General features: G+C 51.9%; 1 protein-coding gene across 14 annotated transcripts in view; it reads left to right on the top strand.

Moving 5' to 3' along the window:
- The first annotated feature begins 3,223 nt into the window (after positions 1 to 3,223).
- SCMH1 (Scm polycomb group protein homolog 1) overlaps positions 3,224 to 26,444 on the top strand; it is a 70,394-nt gene continuing 47,173 nt past the window's right edge. For 6 of the 14 annotated variants that reach the window (XM_040534749.1, XM_040534758.1, XM_040534753.1 and 3 more), the window contains exons 1-3: positions 3,224 to 3,334; positions 21,503 to 21,587; positions 24,501 to 24,569. In XM_040534749.1, the coding sequence (XP_040390683.1) occupies positions 21,563 to 21,587; positions 24,501 to 24,569 (94 nt within the window). In that variant the 5' untranslated portion in view covers positions 3,224 to 3,334; positions 21,503 to 21,562. Of the gene's footprint in view, positions 3,335 to 15,613; positions 15,635 to 18,848; positions 18,911 to 20,514; positions 20,608 to 21,502; positions 21,588 to 24,500; positions 24,570 to 26,444 lie in introns of those variants that run through there. The other 8 variants (XM_040534751.1, XM_040534748.1, XM_040534754.1 and 5 more) reach the window with 8 other exon arrangements.

Below are 26,444 nucleotides of genomic sequence, written 5' to 3' on the forward strand. Positions count from 1 at the left end.
TAAAGTCAATGGGGAAATTTCTCTCCTGTCTCCATCTTGCAGCCCTTAGCTCTTGGGCATTTATTCCATTCATGAAATCCCGATTATCGTAGAAATGAGGAAATACCAGAGCTGATGAAACCCATGAGGAGCACTAACACTTCTGATTTTATACGGAAGGTGCTCAGATGCCATGTTGACAGGGAGCACCATGAAGCCCGAAATGGAAGGGAACATCTCTCTGTGCTGTACTGCCATAACACAGTACTCTGTGTATTGGTTAAAACAAAAACACTCACCAGCATTTCCAAGTGCCCATTCGCTCAGTGGGAAAATTTTAGGAACAGGCTTTTCAGTCCACTGCTCATCTTCAGCAGCAGTGGGTACCACACTTCAGAAAAGAGCATGAGAAACTTCCCAACAGCAGTTCTGGAACAACTCCCTCTAGAAGAGTTTTCTCCCCCGACCTTAGAAATCCTGCCCTGTTTGGAGAAGTGTATATCCTTATTTGCCATTTTTTTTGTGGGGGAGAGAAGCAGGCAAATACAGGTTGTATTTTGTTATGGGAATACTAACCCTTTTTTTTTCTTTTTTTTTTTTTTTTTTTTTTTTCTCTGAGAAGGGGATAGAAGAGCTGTGAATTAGTTGCTGGACCCCAGGAGTTAGCTACTGGCCAGCCAGAAGCTCTTTTGGCCTTGGGCAGGATCCTAAACCTTGCAGAGGCTGGACCAAGCCAGCATTTGAGGCAGGACAGCATTAGCGCCCCCGTTGTGTTGTCTCTTGCCTCTAGTAGATGGAGGTCAGCCATCCAGTTCTGCCTGCAGCCTTCACAGCGCAGGGAATGGCATTAGCTGCCCCAAAGGAAAAGAGTCCACAACGAGCACAACGAGCGGGCCAAGACGGTTCACACCTTCCTGCAAGGGTGCCCCCAGGGGCAGCGGTGTGACGATTCCCCCTCACTTTGCACCACCAGAGCCCCTGGCTTTTTACTGGGTTCCTCTCTGCTCAGCGTCAGTGTGACTTCCAGGCCAGGACAAAGAGCATCGCAGATTTGACAGCAAGCAGTAAATGGCTTCATCTTCCCTTCATTGCATGTGACAAAGCTACTAGCAGGAAGCCTTTGGTGCTGCCAGGACTAGTGCACGGGTGAGGAGCAGCTTGCTGACACTGCACTGGAGCAGGGTGGAGGTCATGCTGCCTGGCAGAAGGTTTGGCCAAATCCTTTGGCTGAAAATGCACGCTGACAACCACACATTCCCAGGGGCACTCACATCCCTGCTGCCAAGGTAGCTGCAACCTGCTTCCCATCCCATCCCATCCCATCCCATCCCATCCCATCCCATCCCATCCCACCCCACCCCACCCCAGTAGGCTGCAGAGCACTTGCTGTGGTTCAGGCGATGATGAACCTGCCCTCTGCCTTAGTCTCACTCTCTCCTAGTGTGCTGGCTCCAGCTGAGTCTCAGCTGTTTCAAGTGTTAACTGGCCTTAAGCTGTGGGACATGATACCTGACAGACAGGGGTGGGTAATTCTAGTCTCAGGCACAAGAGAGCTCTCCCTGAGGACAGTGTCTCTGCACTGGGCAGAGCTCCCTCAGGCACAACCTTTCCAAACACAGCCAGGCCCCGTCTGCACCAAGGATGCTTCCTTCTGATCTTTTGCTTTGGTTTTGAGCTAAAATACATGAGTTTCCATGTAATCCCACAGCACAAGAGAACAGTCAAGGGAGAGACTCAGATGTTTGTCATGTCGCTACGTGCACTTTGGAAAGCATTCAGGTGCTTTCTTTCCTGAGAAGGCTTGTCACTTATGTCCATGAGTCACTCCAAAGTGATGTCTCCATATTCTCAGTGAAATATCTGTATTGTGAGAAGTCACAATTACCCAGCAGCAGTCCTTTAGATCCACTGACCATTGACTCGAGCAGCTCTGAAGATAACTGGATCTCCAGAATGCAATATACGTGTTGGTATTTTTCAGGCAAGCCAGCACACAGAGAGAGGACACAATCTCTTGCTCTGTAACTAGCTACAGCATGATCTAGTTGATAATTAAGATGAATGGCTTTGTTCAGTTGCAATATCTTGCAGTGGAAGCAGGGTCCTCAGCATGGCCAATCCAGCAGCCAGAACATTTATGCAGAGCAAGGGGGAAATGACACCCTGAGCTGGGAACCTGGCTCCAGGACCACCGTGTGCTGCTGCCTTCTGGCTGCACCGGGGCTTGTGCTGCCTGCCCACCCTGTGGGGCACGGAGACCCAGGGAAAGGGCAGAGGCAGGGGTGAGCAGATGGGGGGCTCTGCTGTGGGTAGAGGTGGCTGTGGCTGTGTTGGTGCACAGGAGGAAGGGGGACAAAGGTGGCCCTTAGAGTAGCAATGTGTCAGATTGGGTGTTCTCTAGCTAAGGGATGCTAGGGGACGTTTTGGGGTACTGTGTGTAGGCTCTGGTTGCACTGCAGGACAGGACAGGTCCACCTCTGGTCGGGGTTGGCTTATACGAGGGTCGGTCTGCAAGCCATGAAGGGTGCCATGAAGGTACTGAGTACGTTCCGTACTGTACTCTGTGCTCTCTGTACTGAGTACAGCGGTGGCGTGAGGTGCCCCTCTGGCTGGGGGCCACGGCAGGGAGGTTTGGGACGCTGGGATCCCTCTGTGGTGTCCCCACCTCGAAGGTGGCTGCAGGGCTGCATGCAGGGCGAGGGCCTGGTCGGGACAGGAGGCCAGGGGGCATCTGGGGGCCCAGGGAGAAAGTTTGGGGGTGTCAGGGGGAACAAAATGCCCCTTATCCAAGGGCACCACTGGCCAAGGGTGAGGTATGCGTGGGACACATCTCTCAAGCACCGCCACAAAGCAGCTGCAGGCTGGACGGCAGCGTGGCTCCAGCTGGCGAAGGAGAGCGCGGTGTCCCCTGGGTCACCTCTCCCGCTCGTCCCACGGCTGGGTTAGGACACGAGGACCCCGTGGGGACCCCGCAGTCCCACACACACGCGGCGTGTCCGCGGAGCGACCCGCGGGTGCCCGCCGGGGGCCGGGGGGAGAGCCGGGGGGAGAGCCGGGGGTCAGGCCCCGGGCCCGGCCGCCACCTGCGTGCAGCGGGCCTGGGGCACGGGGGGAGGCAGCGGAGGCTGTGCAGGGCCGGGGGCTGGCGGGGGCCGCCTCTGCGTGCGGGCCGGGCCGTGCCGGGCCCCCCGCGGCCCCGCAGCCCCCGCGCGGCGCTGTCCCGGCGGCAGGGGGCGGCGCTGGGCCGGGCCGGGCCGGCGGCCGCCGCGCTCCCTCCCCCGCTCCCCGCCTTCACTGCGCATCGGAAACATGGCGGCGGCGAGGGACTGAGCAGCAGCGCTCGGCGGCCGCGCAGGTGAGGGGAGCGGCGGGGGGCCGGCACGGCTCGGCTCGGCTCGGCTCGGCTCGGCACGGCCCGGCCGGGAGGCGCGGCGCTGGGCACGGCCCGGCCGGCACCGCCCGCGGGGCTCCGGGCACGGCGCTGTCCGCGCAGGGTGGGAGAAGGCACCGCGGCCCCCCCGCCGCCGCCGCCCGCGGTGGCAGCGCGGCAGGCCCGGCCCGGCTCGGCCCGGCTCGGCGCGGAGCATCGCGGAGCGGAGCCGGGCTGTCAAAGCGGCCCGGCCGCCGCCTGGCCCGCACCGCGCCCGGCCTGGCAGCGCTCCGGCCCGGCCTGCCCCAGGCTGCCCTGCCCTGCCCTGCCCTGCCCGCCCGGCCCCGCCGACACCTGTTGGCGCCCGCCGGGGCCCCGGCCCCGCTCCCGGCCCCGCTCCGCTCCTGCCCCGGGCCGCGGGGGCCGGGGGCTGCGGTGCCCTTGGCAGGCCCGGGGGGCTCCGCGCCGGGGCCGGCTGCCCGCGGAGCAGCCCCAGGAGCTCGGGGCTTTGTTGCGCCCTGAGCTGGCTCTGGGCAGGGCTGGATGAGGGGGTCCCGTAAGCGCAGGGGGATTCGGGTCCCGAGCTCTTCCCGCAGCGCTTTGCGATGCCTTGCACCCTCCCCCAAAGGCCCGGGAGTGCTTTGAGCAGACTGCCCGAGCCCCTCGCCTTCCCTGGCGCTGCCTATTGACATCCCGTGTACGAAAAGGGAGCGGGGACACGGGAGCGTGCTGCCGGAGGTGCCGCAGGCTCCCGCTGCCAGCCCGCGGTGCCGCCTGCCCCTGGCCGCGAGCCCTGGAGGACAGCAGGGAGCCCGTGGTGCGGAGAGGGACGAGGACAGAGCTGGGAGCAGGAGCGGGCATCGCTCACAAACCTGCCCCTGGGACACTGCAGCCGAGGGGTGAAGGGCAGTCCCAGGGACTGGCCAGAGATATCCCGCAGTTACTGTCCCCGGGGGAACATCTGCTTCTCCTCCGTAGCCCGTCTGAACCGAGGGTTTGAGCGGAGCTGGGAGTCGAGCAAAATTGAGCTTTTCACGCGTATTAAGGTGTTTAAAAATAAATACAGTGTCAGGCTGGCTGCTACCGCACGTTGTTCAGGTTCAATCCACGCGCTCTTTGAAGCTCCTGTGTGAAACCGTGGCAGCAGTTTGGAGTCTTGATGACTGAAGGTAGAGATAATAAATCCAAGTCCGTGGCCCGTGTTTTGGATGTGCTCAGTAACATTGGCTTTGGCCTTGGCCGTTTTAGGTTCAGCAGCTCTATACTAAACTTAATTATCTCCGTGGATAAAATAAGAACGTGGAGACCCAGCTCCAGGGTACCCAGCTTTGATTTTTGGCTCCATTTCTGTTTACTGTTGTTGTTTATAGTAAACACTGTGCGCTGAGTGGCTGAGAACAGCCATGTGGCAGCCCCTCTCCAGCAGCCAGTAATATTGGGGAAAACGCTCTCCCGTATCAGTTCAATTGCCGGAGTAACGGCGCGCGGCTGGCTGTGCCGAGCTGCTGGCAGAGGGACTGCTGCCTCCTCTCCTCCTCTCTGCCGGCCTCTTCCCTTTCAGATGTTGCCCTCGGACTTTAGCTGGCCAGGGTGAGGTGTCCCAGCACACTTTCTGGAAATATTTAGCGTACAGGGTGATAGTTTCATAGCTCCCTTGCGCTTCAGAGCTGTCACCGGCAGCGGCTGGTGACTCGGCGCTGCTGTAGGGAACGGAGCCCAGCTCGTGGGCAACCGGCGCTCGGGACGAGCTGTTGTGAGGGGTCTGTGATGCGTGGTCGGGTAGTTCAGGGTCTGCCCAGTAGATGGTATGAAAATGCAGACAGAAACAGGGGGAGACTTTTACAGTGGGCGAGATGGATATACACACGGCTGTGCTATTTCAAATCTTTATTTTAGTAAAGGTTGAAGTGTGATTTTTTTTTTTTTTGAGAGACAGACATTGACCCAAGGTGCTCCTGTTTTAGCATTCACATCTTAGGAAATGACAAATCTGTGTCTTGATAATCCGCTTTTTAGTCAAACATTTGGTATTAAATAGATCAGGTGATTAGCTAATTAAAAGAAAGTAAATGTAGAATCTAGAGCAGGCACGTGAGTGGCATCCCTGCAAGTTTTGAGCCTCAGTTCAGGTCAGTCTGTCTCCTTTACCTTGTTTTTTCTGTATATAAAATTTTAGCAATATTTAACTCTGAGTCACTTGCCTGGAAACTTGATGAATTTTGCAGCACATTTGGTGTCTTTAAATGAAAGATGATGTTAGGGTATAAAATGCTGATATCATTCATCAACTGGCTGTATTTCAAACTAGGGTGTCAGTGCTCCAGGGGTTGTGTCCTTGCCTTATATTTAATTTAAAGGAATCCATAACGCTTTGTGTCATAGCCTCGGGCACAGTGTGCCCAGAGAGGACCTCAGGGGATCACGTAGTTGTTTCCCAGCCCAGAGTAAGATCAGGTACACATCTAAAACCCCTCCTGATTAACGTTTCTTCCTTTAAGGCTTTTCCTGCTGGCCGTTGCACATCCTGTACAGGTGCAACACTCAAGCATCCTTGCTATTAGAGAGGTTTTGATGCTGTTTAAGATAAATCTCCATATTGTACTTTAAGCCTGTTCCTGCTTTTATGATCAGCAGGGCACATGGAGAACACTGTACTCCCAACATCTCTGCAGCTATATCCAAAGTATTCAAAGACTTTGCTCTCTCTTCCTAAGCTGATTGAGCTCCCTTTCTGTTCTCTTTTCATATGGGCTTGTTTTCTGCTCTGCTGATCTCTGCCCTTCTCTGCACTCCGCTGTCGATCCATGCTTTTCTTACGATGCCGTGGTCAGGCTGGGCTTAGCAGGACTGTATTAGCTGAGCTTCCGTGGAGCAGTAATAATGAGTGGGCCCAAACGATCGCATTTCAGGTATGTCTAAGTACCATTACATGCGAAAGGAAGGCAGATCAAACGTTTGCATGTTTGCACATTGGACTGTGCCGTTTGTGGCAAAAGACTTGGCTTGCTCTGCAAGCTCCTATTTGCAAAATCTGGAGTAGCGTGCTAGCAGCGTGGGCTCAGTGCTGGTGTAAGTTAAAACTTGGCGTGTTTGGTTCCCTTAAAGCCATTGTGCTTGCATCTAGCCCCCTGTCTCTCTTTTTTCTTGACTGAAACTGAAATTCAGTTTGCAGTGGGACAAGCAGATTTTGAGTCATTGGGTTGCCCATTTCTGTTTAAAAGCTTTCCCCATAAGATGACCAGGAGAGGTCTGTGGGAAATGAAGCAAGACGCGCTGAGGAAAGAGCAGTAGCTGCAGCTCCCACCTTCTTTTGCAAGGTTGTTAATCTCCTACGTAAGTCAGAAACGTCTCAAGGTAAAAAAACATCCCCACAAGAACTCTCTGGGTGCAATGAGACTGTAACTCCGAACAACCTCCTTCGCCCCTGCCATACACCCTGGTGCAGCGTGTGCACCCCAAGCCATGGGACGTGAGCAATGTTTTATCCCAAAGATGGCAGGACCTAGTTCTAAAGGCAAGGTGTTGTGTGTTTTTTAATGTATTCATAAAGAACTCCTTTCTTTCCAAGCTTAAAAAATATCTCACTGTGAAGACTTCCCTAAATTCTTGCTCAGTGTTTGAAGTGATAATGCAAATGTGAAAGTAGCGGGAAGCACGTGAGGTCTTCTGTCTCCTTATCACCAGTTTTTGCTTGGCTTGTTCATGGATCAAAGGAGACTCGTTCATGTCTAGTGGCCTGAGCTGGCAGTGTCAAGCCGCTGAAGTGTCACCAAGCTGAAGGAGGGTTCAGAGCAGAGGCATCGCTGCTGCCTGGCTTGTGCTGAAAACTTTAATTCTCAGCGATCTCTCTCTGCCTTAAATTACTTTAAAAGAACAGCATAGTGCTGAGCTTTTTTACAAAGGTTTCCGACAGATGACCTCTGGCAGATTTAGATGCCATGATATATGGCATTGCAGCCAGCAGGGTTCCTTCAGACACCTACCAAATGTTTCTGTGGCTGTAACAGGGATTTGAGCAGAATATATGCCTCAGCTCTCCTTTTGCATAGTCTTGCGGTTTAATGCAGACTCATCCTGAGCAAAAGTTCAAGAATTTGGCTGTGAATGGAAGGAAAAGATGACCATCCTGTTCTGCTGCCTCTGCTGTTTGCATGGTGGCCTCATCCCAGAGGCCATGCGGGTGGGTGATGTCCTGCAGTGCCGCAGATGAGCCCACCGGATCTTTTCTTCCTGAGATCTGACTTCATCGGGAGTGGGAGGTTGTCCTTGCGGCTCCCCTGTGTGGCTGGAAGCTGCTCGGTGGTGGTGAGGAGGCTGGCGCTGAGTCAAAATGGCCATTGCCAGCGCGAAGGAGCTGGCGTGAGAGTTCAGCACAGGGCTCGTTGTTTTCCCTGGCACTGTGCTTGCACCTCTGAAATACGTACACCGTGCTCCATTTCTCGCTCAGAAGTTTTTTTTGTGTGTGTGTTGTAAATCAAAAGGTATTAGCACCAGCCAGAAGCCCACCTCCTCCTGGAGATACCTCCCCCAGCTGATGTGCTCCCAGTTACCCAGCTGCAGCTGTGTGCTCCAGGCTGACACAATGCGAAGAGCCCAGAAACCTCCCCACGGCTTGGTTTTGTTTTTAACAACGGAAACCGTAGGAGTAGATGCCAGTGGAAATTTGTGAAATGCCGCTTTTGCCCATTGAGAAAAAGACAGCTTCTCCCCTCCCTCGGCCCTGCCAGCATTGTGCCAGCGGCTGCGTCAGGTCCCTTCCTCGTCGAGGGAGCGAGGTTGGTCCAGGCGTTGCGGGAGCTACGCTTTGTGCAGTTTGGTCGGGCACGCTGAGGGTGGACGTGGAGCAACGCCTCTGGCTTCCCCCCGTGTGCTGCTGACGTTTGGCTCTGGGGAAAGGCCCTGCTATGAAGAACAGCTGCTTTCCAGCAAGGACTGCGTCCCCGCAGGAGCTGCAGCAGGAGGCTTGTGCTGTTTCTCTCTGTTCAGCGTTCGTGGGGTGCCGCGCAGGTCAGAAAACTGGCGTCACTCCAGCCCAGCACCGATGGGCACGGCGTAAGCGGCGCCGTTTCGGATGCGGCTCGTGGCTGCCTTGTACGCTGCCTGCACGAGGGAGCCCCGCGGTGCCTCTGCAAGTGCGAGCTGGGCGCCGGCTTTTGTCCTTCCTGACCTCTCCGTGCGCAACAGCCACACCTCATCCCCTCTTTCTGGGCCTCTCCTTTCCTCCCCTGCTCCAAATAAGCCTCTGCCTCCTCCCCCAGCACTAACCCCTGCGTTCAAGGCAGCGGGACGCTCATCCAGCTGCGTCTCCGCAGGCGGGGGCCGCGTGTTCCCCGTCCGCTACCTCCTGGCCGCTGGCAGCCGCGGCGGCGCAGAGCCTCCCGGGCTGCCTGCCAGCACCGGCCCTGCCCACGGCCCTGCAGCCCGAGGGAGAGGCCAAGGGGGAGGCCGAGGGGAGGCCAGCGAGCGGCCTCCACGGGCGGCTTGGCCGGAAGGCACGCGCGCAGCAGGGGACGGGGACGCGCAGGGCTGCTCCTAGGCCGGAGGCCGGGCTCTGCTCCGGCTCCTGGTGCTGTGCAGCAGGTGCTGTGCAGCCAGGTGTCTGCCGAACCTCCCTCAAGCAGCCTGCCCTCCCTCCGGCCTTGCCCGTGCTGTGCATGGGAGGCGGGAGAAGGCCCTGCCTGGCACGCGAGGAGCGTTACCCACGGGGAGGCACAGCGAGCAGGCAGAAAAGCTGCTGAACTCTGATGTGGACAGAGGAGGAAGTTGCACCAATTCCACTTTCTAAAAATAAGTCGAGTTAATGTTCCCGCAGCCCAGAGGCTGCCGCTCTTTACATGCTGAGTTGTGTTTTTTTTGTCTTGTTGTGGCTAATTTTAAAAAAAGACGTTACAGTCCATCAAAATGCGGCACTGCTTGTGCGATCAAATGTACACGGTTATAACAGTCCTGGTTATTCCAGTGTTTCTAGAAGTGACCTTGAAGGGTTACCCACACGTAGTGTTTCCTAGAGGTTTGTCTAAGCTGTTCTTAAAGATTTTCAATAGCGGTGATTCAGACTTGCTTCAGCAATCCACTCCAGTGCCTGACTATTCAATGATTAAGAAGCCTTGCTTGGTATCAGACCACTGAGGCTGTGTTTTAACCTCTTTGTTTTGACATTTCACCTTCTCCCTGCCAGGCTGCCAAAGGGAAGAAAGATTCTCTAAATTCAAAAGCGATCATATGCCTAGGGTTTGGTCCTTCTTTCTGCCTTTTGCATCAGTGTTCGAGTGCCTGCTGGCTCTTGTGTGCTGCTCTGTGGTTAACTACACGTGTGTGACACTCGGGGAGCCCTGGTCCTGACTCCCGTGCTGTGTTGGCCATGACTTGCAGACCGTCATCGGTGCTGGTGTCAGTGGGAAAGCAGTGCTTGAGGTGAAAAATGTTTTATTGAAATTGTGCATCATGAATTCCCCAGTTGTCTCTTATTTCTATAGAAAAATGCACATCTCGAACACCGTATAAAGTTTTTTGTTAGTAATACATTTCATAAAAATCAACAGGATGGCATTAAAAGTTGCATTACTTCAAGACATGATACAGAGATGCTGCTGATAAAACTGTTGCTGAGAAGGAAAGAGCAGAATATTGTTATCTGTCACAGGCAGGGCTGGGTTTTGTCTCCTTTGCCTGTGGTTGAGCATTTTATGAAATACACATTTGCTATAGAAGTTCATGATCTGCAGCTAATTTCCTATTGCTTCCCATGCTAAGATGGGTGTTTGCAATATCTTCAAGGCATTATCATAACTTTTTCATTTCATTTGTTGATAAAATCGTTATGATGCATTTCAGGGAGAGGTCTACGATTGCAATAGGCTGTGATTTATTCAGAAAGGGAGGAAAAGGGATGAGGCACCCAGGACGAGGATTTCTGCCTTGCAAATCTTGGCTGGGCTGGGCTGGGCTCCCGGGTCCCTTCCAACTCGGAATATTCTGTGGTTCTGTAAGACTTCTGTAACTCAGTTATCCTGCTTCCTTGCCGTGTGTTTTCTGCCATCAGTTATCTCTGGGGCTCGTGTGTTTACCCAGGTTTTGTTTTTGTGCTGGGAACGTGTGGCTGCTCCTGCAGTCCTATAAGGAGAGGCAACAAACACGTGCAACTCCTTTACGGTGCCCTCGCCCTCCAATCTGCCAGCTCCTGGAAAGAGTCAGCGCTGTAGTATTCAGTCTCTTGTATTAAAACTCCAATTTACTTTCCATTTTGCAGAATTCCTTGGGGAAACTGTTCACTGTTGCGTGGACCTAGAGTAAGTTTGCTACTGCCTGATCAGCAATGCCTGTCCGCGCATGCGTACGCTCGCTCTGCAGGTCCGGGGCCGCGGTGAGAGGTCGGTGCCGGTGGCCTTTCCGTGGCAGGGGTGGCCGCCTGCTCTGTGCCGGCAGCTGGCCCTGAGCAGTGTGGCACTGCTGTAGAGCAGCTAATGCAGCACGTGCTCTGTGCCACCAAATGTTAGGGTCGTTGTTAATTTAGTTTTAGTGGTTCTTACCAGTTCGGAAGCAGTGTAATGCGTGGCTCCTACCTTGTTCCCTAGAGGACAAAGTTCACAGTGGCCTTCAGGTTCTTGGTGCCCTGCTCTGTGTTTCTGTCCTTGTGCGCAGGTAACTCGGCATTCTGTCCTGTAGCAGGGTGTCTTCTGTAGGTTATGTCGCGTGCAGTTGACGTGGTACAACCCAGAAGATGTTGGTGACTGATGGCCAGTAGGTGCCAGCTCCAACCGGGTAGGTCCCACCTCACTGCCCGCCTGCAGCCCGTCTCTCCCTCCGAAGGACAATAAGCCGCGGCAGGTGGGCAGTTCTGCTGCCTCGTCACATGTCCCCGGAGGTGAGCGCCACGCCGTCAGTTCAGCAGTCCCTGACAGGGTTTTGGGCTGACTGCGCGGTGCCGCGTGTCCCCAGCACGGCAGGAGCCTGGCGGCCGATGCCGGGGTCGCGGCTCGGCGGTGCAGCAGGGATGGGCTCTGCTCTGGCATCGCCCAAGCCCCCGCGGCGTACGGCTGGGCCGTCCTGCTATTGTTCGGGGATTACAGCGAGGCTGAGGGATGGCTTTGTTGTCTTGGCTCGCTTTCCATTACTCTGAGCTTCGCTCTCATCTTGTGTGCTGCTGGCGCGATTTCTGTTTGTGTATGTGGCCGTATACGCTCACTGCTATCCGCTGCGCCTCACCAGAGGACTCGGTCTGGGTCTGTTCAGTTATTTCGTATTGTTGTCAGCTGGAAAATCTGTAAATGCCCTGTGATATTTTATGGCTCTATAAGCTGTACAAAATGTCCAGCAGGTAGTTTAACGTCTAGCAGATACACTCTGTAAGAGTGCGTTTTTTTCATTAGCTGTTTGGCAGCCTCTGAACATACTTTCGTAGCTGCAGGATGGACTTTTGGTTGCTTGTGGTCATGATTTTTTTTTTCACTGGCGTCTCCCGTATGTACATGTTATTGCCAAAATAAGAGATTTAATGGTGTCTTGTGCAGAGGACGGTGGAAGGCCTTGCAATATACTTTTTGTTTTCCAAACTCTTGGCCGTTCAGGAATGTAGCAACTTTTTCTTTACATAATCAAAAGCAATCTGTTCAGGGTTTCTTGCAGGAACCGGCTAGTGAATTTTCCTCTCTGGGAGTAATTCTCTGGGGATAACATTTCTCTGTACTGCTAGATTGCTCTTTCTTTTCTTATTAAAATTTACGGAAGTTTTGATGAGGATTTGTTAGAATTCCTTTATTTCCAGACTTTGCAGCTTGTAGAGGATATTTCACCTATTTCAGTAGATTTACAGTTTTGACTCCTGGGATTTTAGCTCCTTCAGTCACAGATGAGACCGGAGTTATACACAGGATAAAAATAGAAGGCAGTAATTAATACACATCCTCAGTGAGCCTGGCTCTTCTGGTCTCTCTTGACATGTTGCACTGCTGCAATTTCCTCTCCTTTTCCTATGAAATAGATGAATTAATCTCTCTCTACACGAGCGAGAAATAAAACAAAGAGGCTCGCTTCCTGCCCTGGCGCGCCGCTGCCTCGGGTCGTGGCGGGTTTCTGCGAGCTCCCCGCACTCCGCGGCCCCACTGCTGGGCAGGGGGAGCGGTGGCACGGCCTCGGCCTCTCCCTCTGTCCGCTGTCTGTCCGTCCGTCCGTCTGTCCAGGGCTGGCCGACCTGCGCTGACTCCCTTCTGCAGGGGCACACCTGGGTTTGTGCAGCGGTGCTCCGCACCGTGAGGATGCGGGAGGGTTTTTCTCTCGCCTTTTGCAGGCAGGGCTGAGCAGTTGGAGCTCGTTCAGTCCTGCTGCCCGTTCGCACAGAAGGATTAGGGCTGCAGGGGTTAGGGGGAAGAGCTGGGCTCTGCATCTCGCTCTGCAGCTTGGCGTGGAGACCTTGGGGCATTTCTGAGCCCCGGGGAACACCGCTGCCTGGGGCCGGGTGAGGGATGAGAGCACCTGATGCAGGCAGCATGCCGAGAGGCTGCTGTGGTGCCGAGCCATGCTTATGGGTACGGGTTTTCAGCCTGTGCATTTTCCCAAGGGTTATTGCTAAGCACTCAATTTAACTATTAGGATCAGTTACAGAAGTAAAGCAGAAGATGGGAAAAGGCAGCCCTAGGTTTATGTAAGCATTGTCTTCCCCATGCCTGCAGTACTTCAGCTCCCTAGAGAGAGCAGTGGTTTTGCCCCTTGCCATCAGGGCTGGTTGGCTCTCGTCTGCTCCCTGAGCTCCCGTTTCCCTCTCTGCAGTTTCAGTGGAAACACCTGGCCCTGTGTACCTGGCCCTGGGGAGCGTCCTCCACTGGGCCGGAGTACTTGGAAGTTGGAAGCTGATGTGGAGATTGGGTCATTTCCTTCCCCTCTCCTTCCAAGGCTCTCCTCACTTCCACTTCTGTTGTCCCCCCCTAATTATCATCCTTTTTTAAATTTAATTCCCCCTCAAGCTTCCTTTTCCTGCTTACTGTTTCCTGAGAATATTATGCTGAGACTTTATCAAACTTGCATTATGAGAATTAGTTAATGCAAAATCTTCTTCCAAGAATTTTCGCATCCAGCTTGCAGTATCATTGCACAATCAGTGGTGACGCTTCCAGCAGAGACACAACTGGAAGTCAGACCTTTCTGTTTCTGCTTGCTAGGGGCATGGGCATATATTGTCTCTATGGAGCTAAGGTACATTCATTTCATTAATTAGTATTACAAATCATGGATGCATTTATCCACCTGATCCTTTCTTCCTGTTTCTCCCATCCCACAAGGAGCTTAGTTTTTAAGTAAGATATGACCGAGGATAGAACAAGTGTAAGGCTAATTATCAGGGTTTTGTAGAATATATATACCAGGTAATGAACGTAGGCTTATGAAGAGAGTGCGTGGTGGGGCACGTTTCTGCTGCCACCTGCATCCTGAGTGTAACTGCCCTCTGGAAAAGCTGCCACAATTCACTACAGGACCTGATTGAGCCTGTGAGAGAAGTGTGTGCCTGTGTTACAGCCAGATGACAGTGATATGGAAACGCTGCACTTCTTTTTTACGTGCTCCTGTTTAAAGTCTTATTTAAAGACCTTGAAGCATCCTGCTGAATGCTTTTGTAGGGTTGACTTTGTAATGGTCATGGGCAGAATCCCATCTGAAGGTCTTCTGTAAGCCATCTGCTTTCATTAATAGCTTTTGGATTTGGCACACAGCTCAGTGCAGATCAAAATAGCCACATTGCTGCAAAACTTTCTGTACTTAGTTCGGCCCTTGCGCCTGCGCCACAGAGCGCGTCGGTGTGCTCCCTGCTCTGCACCGCTCCCAGGTGGGGCTCCCTGCCTGCAGGGCATCGGGACATGGCCATAACACGCCCAGGGTCGGGGACTACAGAGCACACACACCTGGTAACTTCTCTTGTCTGCTTCGAGGTGACCCCAAGGGCTGGGCTGGGCGTGCTGGCACGCTGCTCAAGGCAGCTTCTGCTGCTGTCGCCCAGCCAGCCCTCTCCTAGGGGCAGATGACTGACTTGGGGCTGTGTGAGTCCTACTGACGCCAAATAATTATAGCCCAGATGGCTCAGTGGCAGAAACATTAGCCTAGGGCACGCAGATTCAATCCCCTGCTTTGGCACGTTCTTCCCATGCAGCGCGTTGTAAGTCCTTCGGTGCCCTGTGTGTAAAAGGGGCCTCGCCGCTCCAAAAGGCCTGCCCTCCATGATGGCTTCTGTCGCAGCGCATCTGGGAGAGCTGCTGCAGGTGTGGTGGTGGCATGGTTCGGAAATCTCCGCTTAACACCAAGAAACAGAGACCTCCAGTTTTTCCAAAGCCCCTTAGGGAGATTTATGATGAGCCACGGTCTCGATGGCCTTGCTGACCGCTGTGCCTGCAGCCTTCCTCATCCAAGGAGGAACAATGGCAAGGCAGAGGCTGAAAGCCACCAGCAGGACCAGCAACGAAGGCATCTGCTGGAGTAACTCAGGAGCATAACGAAGCTTCGTTAAGCCAGTCGTAATGAGAGGGATTGGTGCTGTGTGACTAGCCTAAGTCTGCTCCGTACAGGCGTCCTTGTGGTGGGCCGTTACCAGCCTCCTCAGCCCAGGGCTTCGCTGCAGGCCTCAGAGGCTGCGCTGCTTGACCCCGCCGGGCCTGGGGGGGGGGGTTAGATCTTGCACCATTTTGTTGTGTTTGTTTTCTTTAAGAAGCAAAGCAAAACCCAGTTTAAAACAAGAGTTCTGATTTTTCTAGGTTTAATGTGTGCATATCTTACAGTGGTCAGATCCTGCACCCGTTCTTAGGAGGACTTGAAGGGCCAGGTTTCTCACTCCCATTTCCATAGAAATGACAGACGTGCAGCAGGCCAGCTTTAACTCCCAGCTCATCAGCAGAAAAGCGTGTGAGAAGATTAAACGTGTTTTATAGCGGCTTCCTATTAGCAGTCTCAAGCCAGACTTTCTAAACTGGCTGTTTTTGTGTTGGTTTTTTGTTGGTTGGTTGGTTGTTTTTGTTTGTTTGTTTAAGTTCTTTTCTCTCTTTGCTTTGCAGCCTAGATATCCTGTTCCTGGAGCGTACAGAAAGTGTAGATTTTATTGCAACCTTTTGAAACTTCATGGAGAGCAAGGTCTGTTCCCAGTGACACAAGGCAAGATGTTTCTATTTTGAGCCAAGGCCCACGCTGCTGGGTCTTTTTTTTTTTTTTGAGAGAGAGAAACAGAACATTATTGGAATCCTGCAAGGTTTTATTTCATTTCCTCCACAGTCTTGAGAGGTGGTAACTCCTGCAGCCTCCCTCGTGGCGGTGAGTGATTCCTTCCAGCGGACTCTGGCTTTCACCCCCATCCTGAGCTGTTGGCTTTCCCTTGAACTCGCCTCAGCAGTGTCTGATGATCTAGCTGTCGTTTTCCAGGAGGCTGACCCATCTCCTCTCCCCTCCAACCTGAAGGTGTTCAGGAGGAAGTCATAAAGTTGATATTTTCATTGTAGAGACATGGCCTATCCAAGTTTTTTACATGTTCTTTTCTCTCTTAAAATGTGTTCTCCCCTGAGACTTGGCTCGGGGCTAGAGAAGTGTATTGCTTGTGATCACATCTTCGAGACACCTCAGTGTCTTAACATCTCTCCCAAGAATGTGTTTCTGAAGAGCCAGTCGTGAGGTCTGGAGTTTATCAGTCCACTTCTTACATGGTAGAAAGATAAAATTAGTTCCAGAGAGAGAGAGAGAGAGATGTTGGAAATGACACAAAATCCTCCTGGTAAAAAGAGAAGTAATGGTTTGCAGCCATCGGCTATTTCAGATCACACGAAGGGATCAGTGCTCCAGATGGAAATACCGACGTTCATTGTTACAGTGTTTCTTTGAAAAATTTCCTAGCATGAAGCATAAGGACCCTTGAGACCTAACAAGGGGAGATGCTCCCAGAGGTACTGTCGCTCCATCAGCCTGCGCTCACTGCTGCCAAAAGGCAGCTTTGCACAGACAAGAAGAAATAAAACTCCGGGCTTGTCCAGGAGGATGATAACAAGGAGGTGGAAGGAGATAAATCTATTGGTCAAGACAAATTCTGGCTCGCCTCTTCAAAATTTGCAGCTATTCCCTCTTGAGAGCTTTCCTTCCTGGTCCAGCACAAGCATGTGCGTGTTGCTGCATTTCGGTACACTGGTGTTCATGGGCTGGGAGCTGTCTGCTCCTTGATGGTTTTAGACCAGCAAAACTTGTGGCGTCTGCAGGTCAGGCAGAAACCTGAGGAGCTAAGTCTGGTGGGAAGTTGGAAGAGGAAAGAAGTGCCCCAGATCACATGCTCTCATTTTCCAAGGAGGCTGGAAGTGCTTTTCTCCACTTAGAAATTAAAATTGGTTTAAAAAAAAAAAAAGTGATGGTAACGGAGCAGGCTGGCATGGTTATATACATGGTTGTACACGTTTGTTGATCAGGTCTCCGTGCCTGGTTTCCTGGTCAGGTTTGGAGGAATCTGGCTGCGGTGTGCCCGTGGGGCAGCTGCGCTGGAGCAGGAGGTGGTGCCGAGGGGAGCGCTGCCCTGGCACCACCGCGGGAGCTCCTCGGTGATAGCCCCTCGCTGTGGGCACGTAGATAATGTTTGATGGAAGGATTCCCCTGCAGAACAACTCAGTGGAGGCAGAGGTTGTGCGGAGGGGGTTTTTACCAGCTGGGCCCGTCGTGGTGCTCAAGAGCCGTGCTTTTGGCAGGGGGGATCAGTGACTGCAGGTGTTTTGCATTATGAGAAGCCCTCAGGACTCTCTTGTGGCTGTCCCATGGGATCTCCTAGAAGCGTCATTCTCACAGTCCTCCGGCAATACGCAGTTTTCTTTTCTTCGTGATCCTAAGCTGTGGGGTATGTATCCACCCTACTAAAACCATTTTTCAGCTTCACTGTTGGTAGTTTTCTTCCTCTTCTGTCTGAAAACATCTTGCCTGCTGGCAACTGCATTGTCCAGAGAGGTCTGAAGCTTGGCACGCTGTCAACAAGCCTTCAGTTACCCATTCAATCAAACATGGTAGCACTGTGAACTGACTTGGCCTCCATCCCAAGGTTCACCGTAATCTTCCTCATATAATAGGAAGTCCAAACAACCCTAGGAAATAATTCAGATGCAAGTGGTGCGTTTAGTGGAATAAAGAAGTGCCTAGAAGAGACACTAAGAATCTCAGCTATAACTCCTTTCATAATTATGCACTCTAAAGGAGCAGAGGCTTTGTAGATAAAGAGATTACATGCATCTTATGAGGTCTGTATAGCTGTGACAGTACCTTCCATCCACATTTTTTCACTTCTTGTTTTACTGACATCGCAATTGCAACGTTTAGTGCAAGAGTATCACAGAGCAGGCTGCCCATAGCCCTTGAGGTCCCTTCCAATCTGGCACAGGTAAATTGAATCATCCTCCCCTTAGGGATGATCAGATTTTTTGGTAAGAGCAGTGGTTGGGGGGGGCAGGACTTAATTAGATTAAGGAGCTGTTCAACAATGCTTAGGATGAGGACTGCACGGCGTGTGTGCTGAGTGAGCGACAGCCTGAACCAGAGCCCTGGGATATCCTTCCCAGCTTCCTAGCTGCTGCCTTTATTTTTACACATCTTTCTGCAACGCTGACGTAGAGGAGAACAGGAAAAAGAAAAGTAAAATACACCCGAGGTGTAAATCTTGATGCAACCAATTCTGGGGGCAGCGGGAAGGTGGCAGAGCTGCACCTGGTGTGCTGCCTGTGGCCAGGTGTCGGCAGCCAGGTGGGAAGGCACGGGCACAGCTTCTCCTTGCGAAGGGCAGCAGGTAGTGCAGTGGTGCGCTGGGCAGGATTTGGCTGGTCAGCTTTGGAGTGAAGCGTGAGTACCAACAGCCTGTGCGGTTCAGACTTTGACATAGTTAGAAATGCTGTTTTGCTGTTTTTTTAATGTTACTGATCTCCTTGTCTTGATAACGTCCTCCACGAGGAAGTTGTATGTCTGTTAGTTTCCAATAAACAACAATTCCTTCTCCTGGGTACATACTTGTTATTTTTTTATAGATTATAGATTTGCCCTGCTGCAATGTGGAAAGGATAATTTGGAGTCCCTAATTCACTACTTTCATGCCGTTCATTATTTTATATGCCTCTCCGGAGGTCTCTCTCCTTTTTATTACTAATCAGGTCTAGTCTTTTAAATCCTTTTTTGTGTGATAGTTTCATTTTACAAAAGCTGAACTAGTTTATATCAACTCAGTTGATGTGATCTTACTGATATCAAAGGTGTTTAACAGCTGCAGTCCCGTGTACTCGTTGCAAGCTGAACTTAAATTGTGTCAAGCTCTACGCTGCTTTGCTATGGCAAGTGGGAATGTTTGTTGCAGCTGTCTTTAAATTTAAGTTTGGATGTCTTAAATGAATTAAATATGAACATGAATAATGCAGCTGGTAACCTAGCCTTTCTGCAATTAAATGCAAACTTTTTCATTTTGTCTCTATGCTTCCAGGTTTTGATATGCTGCAGTATTTGTACTGACTTTGCTGTCTTGTAGGAATGATGGGGAACTAGAGCTCATGACAGTTCAGTGGAGCCGTTGGCACTTTTGATATCTTGGTGAGTGGAAGTTGTTTGGAACTGTGAAAAAGGCACTTTATCTACTACAAAAGACAGCAAATAAGTTGGTCTACTAAAGTTTTAAGGTAGCATCCCATTTAAACAAGTTTGTACCTTGATCTGTCCTTTCAGGTCGTGAATTCTGGAAACCAGCACCACATAAAACTGTGATCTGTGCTTGCAAGATAACCTTGATAGACACAAGTGTGAGAAATACAGGTTTTGACAATGAAGGGAGTTTCAATTCTGGTATGCATTTTGGTAGAAGTGGCAGGGTCTGGAGATGAAGTATTACAGCACGTGCTGGGCTGTGTAAATCTCAGCTGCTTCACCTGATTCAAAAGTGAGATTGTCCCCTTAGTGACATTGACCCAGCCACCAGGTTCTCCTCAGGTGTCTGTTTTGTCTAATGCTTTTAAGGAAACTCCTGTCTATGTGAATAGCCAAGTTTTCCCCTTTGGATACCGAGCTGTAGCTTCTGCTGTTTATTACTGTAGGATTTTCTCGGTCTTCGATTCCTGAACAGTGTGAAAGACCACATACATCCGTACCGCGTTTCTTCCTGCCCTGCCCTGCCCATTAACTTGCCCGTTCTGACATTCACTTTCTTCTGTCTCAGCTGAAGTCTGTCTTCTTCACGGGGGTGTTTCAGACTGGCTAAAGCCTCTGGGGTGATTCCACCTCTCACCTGATTAGATATCGGCAAAATAAGATTATAGCCTGTTTCAGGTTGGAAGGAACTTCGGGATTTTGCCTGGTCCAAGCCCCAACTCAATATTTACATCTCATTCTCTTCCATGACATGAGATCTTATTAGGAAGCTATGTACGGTGCCGGCTGAGGGTCTGGGCAGTTGTCTTCATGCTTTACAAGTAGTTGGGTCTCTCTCCTTACTGTCTGAGCAAGGACCAAGTGTGGAGTTATTTCGTCTTGCCTGCTCAGCTTTGGTCTTCCACAAATGGTGTCTGAGCATCTTGTACACACTCATGAATTTCTCCTGCAAGTGTTCCTGCAGGGAAGGGTTACACGTCCCTGCCGGGTAGGGCTCTGAAGTACTGAGGCTGAAGCAGCTTTTCAAAAGCCGTCTGAGTGGCGCAGAACGGGTGGTCCAGCGCCAAGCGGGTGAGATTTATGGGCAGCATTAGGTGCTTCAGAAAGTCCAGGTCCACAGGAGCCGAGCAGACATCGGTGGTGCAGAGCCAGAGATGGGGAATGCTTGTCTGCTGCCTTTATGTAACACCTCGCGCCCTGGGGTTTATGGCTGGAGGACTTTTCCTGCCGTGACTTTTAATAAAAATGACAGACGAAAATTATGAAAAGAAGCATTAAAAGTTGTAAATAAGCTTTCACATGTTGATTGCTTTCAGGCATTTAAAGGGAAAGAAACTTTACTCTTTTCAGAAGTATGCACAAACACACACACTGTTTATGAGAGAGGCAATAAGAGACTACTGTGTACCTTTTGCTTTAGATTAAAAATCAGCTATTCACTTTTTTTTTCCTTTAGTCTTATTTCAGAGTTTTGCTCAATGTTGCCAGCACTGCACCTAAAGACTGTAGTTTGCAACATTTGTATAGAAAGCTAAACTCTTCATTTCTCTTAGATGTGGAAAAAGGCCGTTTTTCAGAATCAAAACCTGTAGTCTGTCCGGATCTGTACAGAGCCCTGTAAGCAGGAAACTCAGCGTAGCGTGCTGGTACGGCTTCCTCTTACATCCTCCAGCCTGACTGCCCCACCATGAACAAAACGGAATTATATTGACACAATTAATCTTTAATTAGTTAGTGTAGTGTCACAACACGCTTTTACTAGCTTTCCTAAGGGCTTGTTCGTGGCTTAGCCATTCATTTAGATATTTTCTGGCGGGGTTTGCCAGGGCTGGGGTTGGGGCTTGCTGCATTCAGGAGCCGCTGCCCTGCACAGCAGCTGTGCGGGAGCAGCGACCTCCATGCGTGTCCAGCACACACCTAACGGCTCCCATCTCCAGTAACACTTGCTTTTAACAAGAATGCGAATGCTTTTTCTTGTCAGGGGCAGTCTGGCCAGTTTTCCTCCAGTCAGGAAAAAAAAACAATGCAACTTGGACACTCGTTGCAGTAGTAATAGCAAAAATATTTCCTGGGTCATTGTCCAATTTCTCATCCTTATTACCCAGAACTGCTGTGAGCAATTTGAATTGCAAGTGGCGAGCTGGGGATTGCGGTGCTGCTTTGCCAGAGTTAATGTTATGTTTCCATGTGTTTTCTTTCATAAATTCCAGCTTTGCCTCCCTTTGTTAGTGAGCAAGAGCAGCCCCCCTTCCATGTGCACACTCGGGACCTGCTGTATAGTTAACAGAGAGACTGGCATATGCTCTTCTTGCTTATTTATGCTGCTCCCACTGCCATAAATTTGAAGTTCTCCGCGTATTGGAGAAAGGCTTTTAGTTTCAGTGGGCTTGAAATGAATTGTCTGTATTCAGTAGGAGGTGTTTGTGCAACCTGGGGTGAAAGAGCATCTATTTTCTCCCCGCTGTGTAATTAGTTAATGTTGCAGATGATTGTATGCTCCAGAAATGGGGAATTTTCTCATGTTTATTTCTTTTGTCCTAGACATCTTCAGTTATCTAAAATCAAGCCAGTCCCAGGATAAGGACAGCAGCAGGTGATATAATGCGGAAACCAGGCCCTCAAAAAGGTGAGCGGTGATGCTTGGCATAGACAAAGGCCCGTTAGCGAGCTGCTCAGACCAGAGGAAGGAGCACACACAGCAGACCAGGAGGCCAGCCATGGGGAGGGTGGGGGGACGTGCTGGTTGTAGGTGCAAACAAAGCTCTGACAAGGGAGTTTCTCGTCTCTGGCAGCGTGCAGGGAATGCTTCCATCAGTTCCCCACCGGGAGCCAGCGTGGCTGTGGCAGCCCCCAGGATGCCCGGGCTGGCCCCAGGGGTCCCTGCAGCGGTGGAGCCCACCCGGCAGCCCCACCGGCCTCTTCCTTCCTCGTCTTCCTGCAGCAGCGGTTGGGGAGCAGAGGGGTTGGGCGCCGGGGGAGCCCTGGTGGCCCTGCGCACCCCCGCGGCGCTGGGGCACGATGGCAGGCGGGCCGCTGCTCGCGGAGCTGCTGCACGCACCATCTGCTCGTGCTCCCAGCGTGAGGCAAACTGCTGCTCTGCTGGCACAAGCCTCCCCCTTCTAATGAGGCATGAAACCAAAGACCAGCCTACCTCGTGGAGATGAAATTCATTACAGGCACTTACCTCTCGCGGCCTCGGTCTCTCGTCCCCTTGCCCGCAGCTGTGGCGAGGCGCTCAGGACAGCCACGCGCCCGCTCCCCGCGTCCCGCTCCCCCGGACGAGAAGGGCCCTGTCAAGCAGGCTGCCTGCAGCTGAGCCGCCTGGACCTCGTGCTTAACTAATAATATTGATTTCCTTTAGTGTTGTTCCATACATGTGCATTTGACGGGAGTGATCTCATCACATGCGCTTCAGAGCGTGGGGGAAGGGAGCGCAGCAGAGGAGGGCGCATCCTCCGCAGTCCTTTGTTCACATCTGCTGCACGCACACAAGGCTTGTTGCAGGAGATTTCTATGCTCAATTTCGCTCCTTCCTTTATTTTTTTTTAAACATCTCCTTTGCTTCTCTGGTGGTTCATCTTACAGAAGCATTATCCTCTTCCTAACACTGCTTGTCCTTTAATGAAGTGAAAATAAATGAGGGAAAGCGGGGAATGGGGAGAGCGTGCTGCGAGGCAGCTGGAGGGCTTGGCAATAAAAGAGGCAGGTTGATTAGTCAGCAGCGCGGCCGCGGACCTGGCTGCCTGAATTTAGCCCCGCACGCAGCTTGTCCTCTCTGCCTCGTGGAGCAGGGTGCCGCCAGGCAGCGTGACCTGTGCTGCGAGCGCTCTGCCGTGTGCTGCAGAAGCAACACCTGTGTTGTGTGCAGATGGGTCCCTGTCCTACTTACCTGCTTCTCCAGCAAGGCATTGAACTTTTGCTTTTTTTTTTTTTTCTATTTCCCTCCAGAAATTCTTGCGTTTTCCCCCTTTTTCTGCTTTTGCAGCCTGCTTAATGAGGATTTTGCATGGTAAAGGTTAACAATAAAACAGAACTCCACCTGCAGAACACGGCAATAGGCAGCTCTGAGCACACAGAGGCTGCTACAGAGCTACCCTGAGCGCAGCGTTACGCATCCTGGAGGCTTTTCTGTTTGTTGCATGTATACCTGGTATCCTTTTTCCTTGTTCTCATCAGGAGATAAGCAGGGTACTGTCTCGCAAGGGAATGCAGTTATAGGAAGGGTTTCCTTCCAGCTTTTTCATTCATTTGCCTCTCTCTGAGGAGACTGGCTGGTCTACTTCTAATGGTGCTGTGGCCATACTCCATATGGCCCTCTTGTTCCTTTAAGGGATTAAATCTATATTAAGTCTTCCTGTGCATTTTGCTGAAAAGAACATGTCATGAAGAGAAGACTGCTAAAATAATGGTCCAAAAGCAATTTTAAACACCTTAAGATTATCCGCTTAGCAGCAGCTCATGGCGTGCCTCTTTCAGCTGCTTCTCCGAGATTTCAAAACTTTTTCTGCGCTTTTTCTGTTTTCTTTCTTGTTCCTTTCACAAGTAGTTGCTTTTCACGGGGACAAATTTTGTAGAGCACTACCAAATTATTTTTCTTTTGTTGTTTGGTTGGTTTTGTTTATAATAGCCTATAAAATGCCTTGTAAAATAAATGAGCGGGGCTGTAGCAGCTAAAAGCGCTCGTGGGTGCACATCCATCAGCCAGCAGCACACGGAGGAGCCCACGATGGGCCGCTCGCTCGGGGCAGGCTCTGCCATGGCACGCTGCTCTGGCACCCCTCTGTCTGGCTGAGGGCTGCCAGAGGGGACGAGCATCGCCCGTTTCTGGCTGAATCTGTCTTCCAGAGCAGTCTCGAGAACTTCTTTTGCCCAAAGCTGTCGTGATGAAGACAGCTCTCATGAGATGTCCATCAGAGCCAGGGCTACGTTGCTGCCCTGGCCTGTGAGGGGGACGCCGTGGAGCCTGACGCTGTCCCTGTCGGGGCACTGTGCGTACGCTGGGAGAAGTGCTGATGAGTCCCAGCACTGGAGAGCGCCGAGGCTTTTGCTCCCTGTGCGTCTTTGTGCACTCGTGGCTGGCCGCAGTAACCCAGAGGCGACGAGCGAGCTGCGATTCAGGCTCCCCTTTGGGGCGCATGGCATGCATGCCAGTCGTTTTTAGTGACCCTGGCTTTTGTTTCTCTTGAGCCTTGAAAGCTCTTCATGCGCTTTAAATGATGAAGGTCTGTCAGTTTGCCGTTTTTCTCCTTTTTGCTTGCCATGGCAGGAGAATATTGGTTGGTGAGGGCTAGGCAGAGGCTGCAGTGCAGAGGCCTGGTGTCAGGTCTTCTGAGCTGTATGGAGGAAGGAGATTTGGACAAAATCTCCCTGCTCTGGGCATAACCTGCGTTACCTGGGTTTGTGTCAGCAAAAACAGGGAGGTCATTTCTCTCCTTTGAGGTGGCCCATGCCTGCAGAGCAGGTGATGTGAGCTGCTAATGTTGAAGAGAGCATTAGCTGGCTTCCCTCACTGACATGACTGCTTTATTTCTTGTCTCAGCCATAGACTGGAAAGATGGTAAAAAGCACAAGTACAGCCGCCCGTCAGAGTCTCCCTCCCAGTACCAAGGTAAGACAGCATGCTTCCCTTTCCCTTCCTTTTCTTTCTAAAAGCTTATGGAGTTGGCTTGGATCTGGGAAACTACAGCATGCCAAGTTAGTTTACAGATTAAAAACTGCTTTTGGGCAGTCCTCATGTGTTTAACTCTGACTACAGTCAGCAATTGCTGAGAAGATGTCAGGGCAAGCACTCGGCTGAGGCAGCTCGTTCTGAAATCAGGCAGGATCGAATAGCTGTTTCTTCCTGCCCAGCCATGCATGCCAAATGGGTGGCTCTGCCACGTTTTTACACGTGTCCAGGATGTAGAGAGCTTCTTACTTCTGCATGAACTTCTCTTGGCGCTCACGGCGGCGGCTGATGCCTGCGGACAGGAGCCCAGCGAGGCAGCCTGGCGCAGAGGCAGCGGTGTGTCCCTTCGGGCAGGGCCGATGTGCTTCTGTGCAGGGCACCTGCAGGTTGTTCAGGAAACTGCCAGCTCCTGCTGTCTTTGCTGGGAGGGATGCAGGTGACTTCCAGTTTTATGGAACGTATGCAAGGCTTGTATTTTACTTATATTTACCTTAGGCAGGTGATGTCGATATTTCCCACCAAGTACAGAGCAACAAGAAGCTAAATGGTTTCCTGAGCTGAACCACTTCTAACAGGAAGCATGTGCTTTCCTTCATGGAAGGCACTCCTGTGTTTCTTAGAGCCCCTGTGAGGACCGGAGTGGCTGCAGTGCCTTGGGGCTTGGCTGTCCCAGACCCTGATTCAGGGCAGTGGCTGTGGGTCATTGTCAGCCCTCACCGTTCTCCTTTGGGGCATCCGACCTGTCCTTACCTACCCTTGTACTGAAGTCCCACGGATCACAGTTTGGGAAGGTCCTTCTCCAAGGGGAGGCAGTTCTTTAACATCTCAGATAAAGTCCTGGGTCCTGTGTCACCCCACGCAGAGCTCCAGGTTACGTTACAGGGTGCTGTCACAGCTCCCACGCGCTCTGCGTAGTGTCCCAGCAGGGCATTGGGTGCTGCACTGCTTTTCCCTTTTTGCGGCACTGTTTGCAGATGCCAGAGGGCTGGCTGCTGTTCAGAGGCAAGTGCAACCTGAGACGGAGCTTCCTGTGAAACTCGGGGGGGCGCGCTCCCGTCAATACTCAGGCTAACCGTGTACACCAGTCTCCACACCTCACTGCATCTCAGGGTTTCAGAGCTAAGGAGGAACTACTGCAGACGTGCTTCTGTGTGTGTGCACGCGCTCAGTGGGCACATGGCATAACAGCAGAGATCAGACATCAGCCCCCTTCAAGAAACTCTGACCAGAGCATCACTACCGCCTGCGCGGAGCTTGGCTGCACGGCAAGGGGTGTGAAACTGCAGCAGCTCTCTGGCACGAAGCACCCCGCCATCCAGGCCGGAGGGATTTCTGCTCAAAGCTAAAATTGAATGGGAACACCTCTGAGAAGCAGCAAAGCAGACAACGTGTTGGTGTTTGAAATCTATTAGTTTTGGCTCACACATTCTTGCATTTCTTGTGAGCTAGGCAGTGAGTAAGCAGTATCATGTTATCAGTTGTCGCTGTTCTTGATGGAGACCGTGCGGCCGGACTGCCAGTGGAGCAGAGTGCCTGGAAAGTAAAGCAGGTAGGAGGTGCAGGAGCTGTGCCATCGCACTGGGAGAGCTGGCCCCTCAGAAAGCTGCAGCCTGTTGTCGGGGGCAGCCACTGTCACCTTTGGATCTGCGAGCACGGCCGATGCTCTGCTACTTTTTGTTCTGAGTTGGCTCCGACTGCGCTGCTTTCATGTGCTGCCTTGATGCTAGTTAGCAGACACACATATGGGCTGCAGACCCTAATGGGATGCCTTGATCTGGGTAGGGCGCGCTCTCCTTCACAGATGTGACCTGAAAC

Source organism: Cygnus olor, chromosome 23, assembly GCF_009769625.2.
Source record: "Cygnus olor isolate bCygOlo1 chromosome 23, bCygOlo1.pri.v2, whole genome shotgun sequence".
NCBI classification, from domain to species: domain Eukaryota; kingdom Metazoa; phylum Chordata; class Aves; order Anseriformes; family Anatidae; genus Cygnus; species Cygnus olor.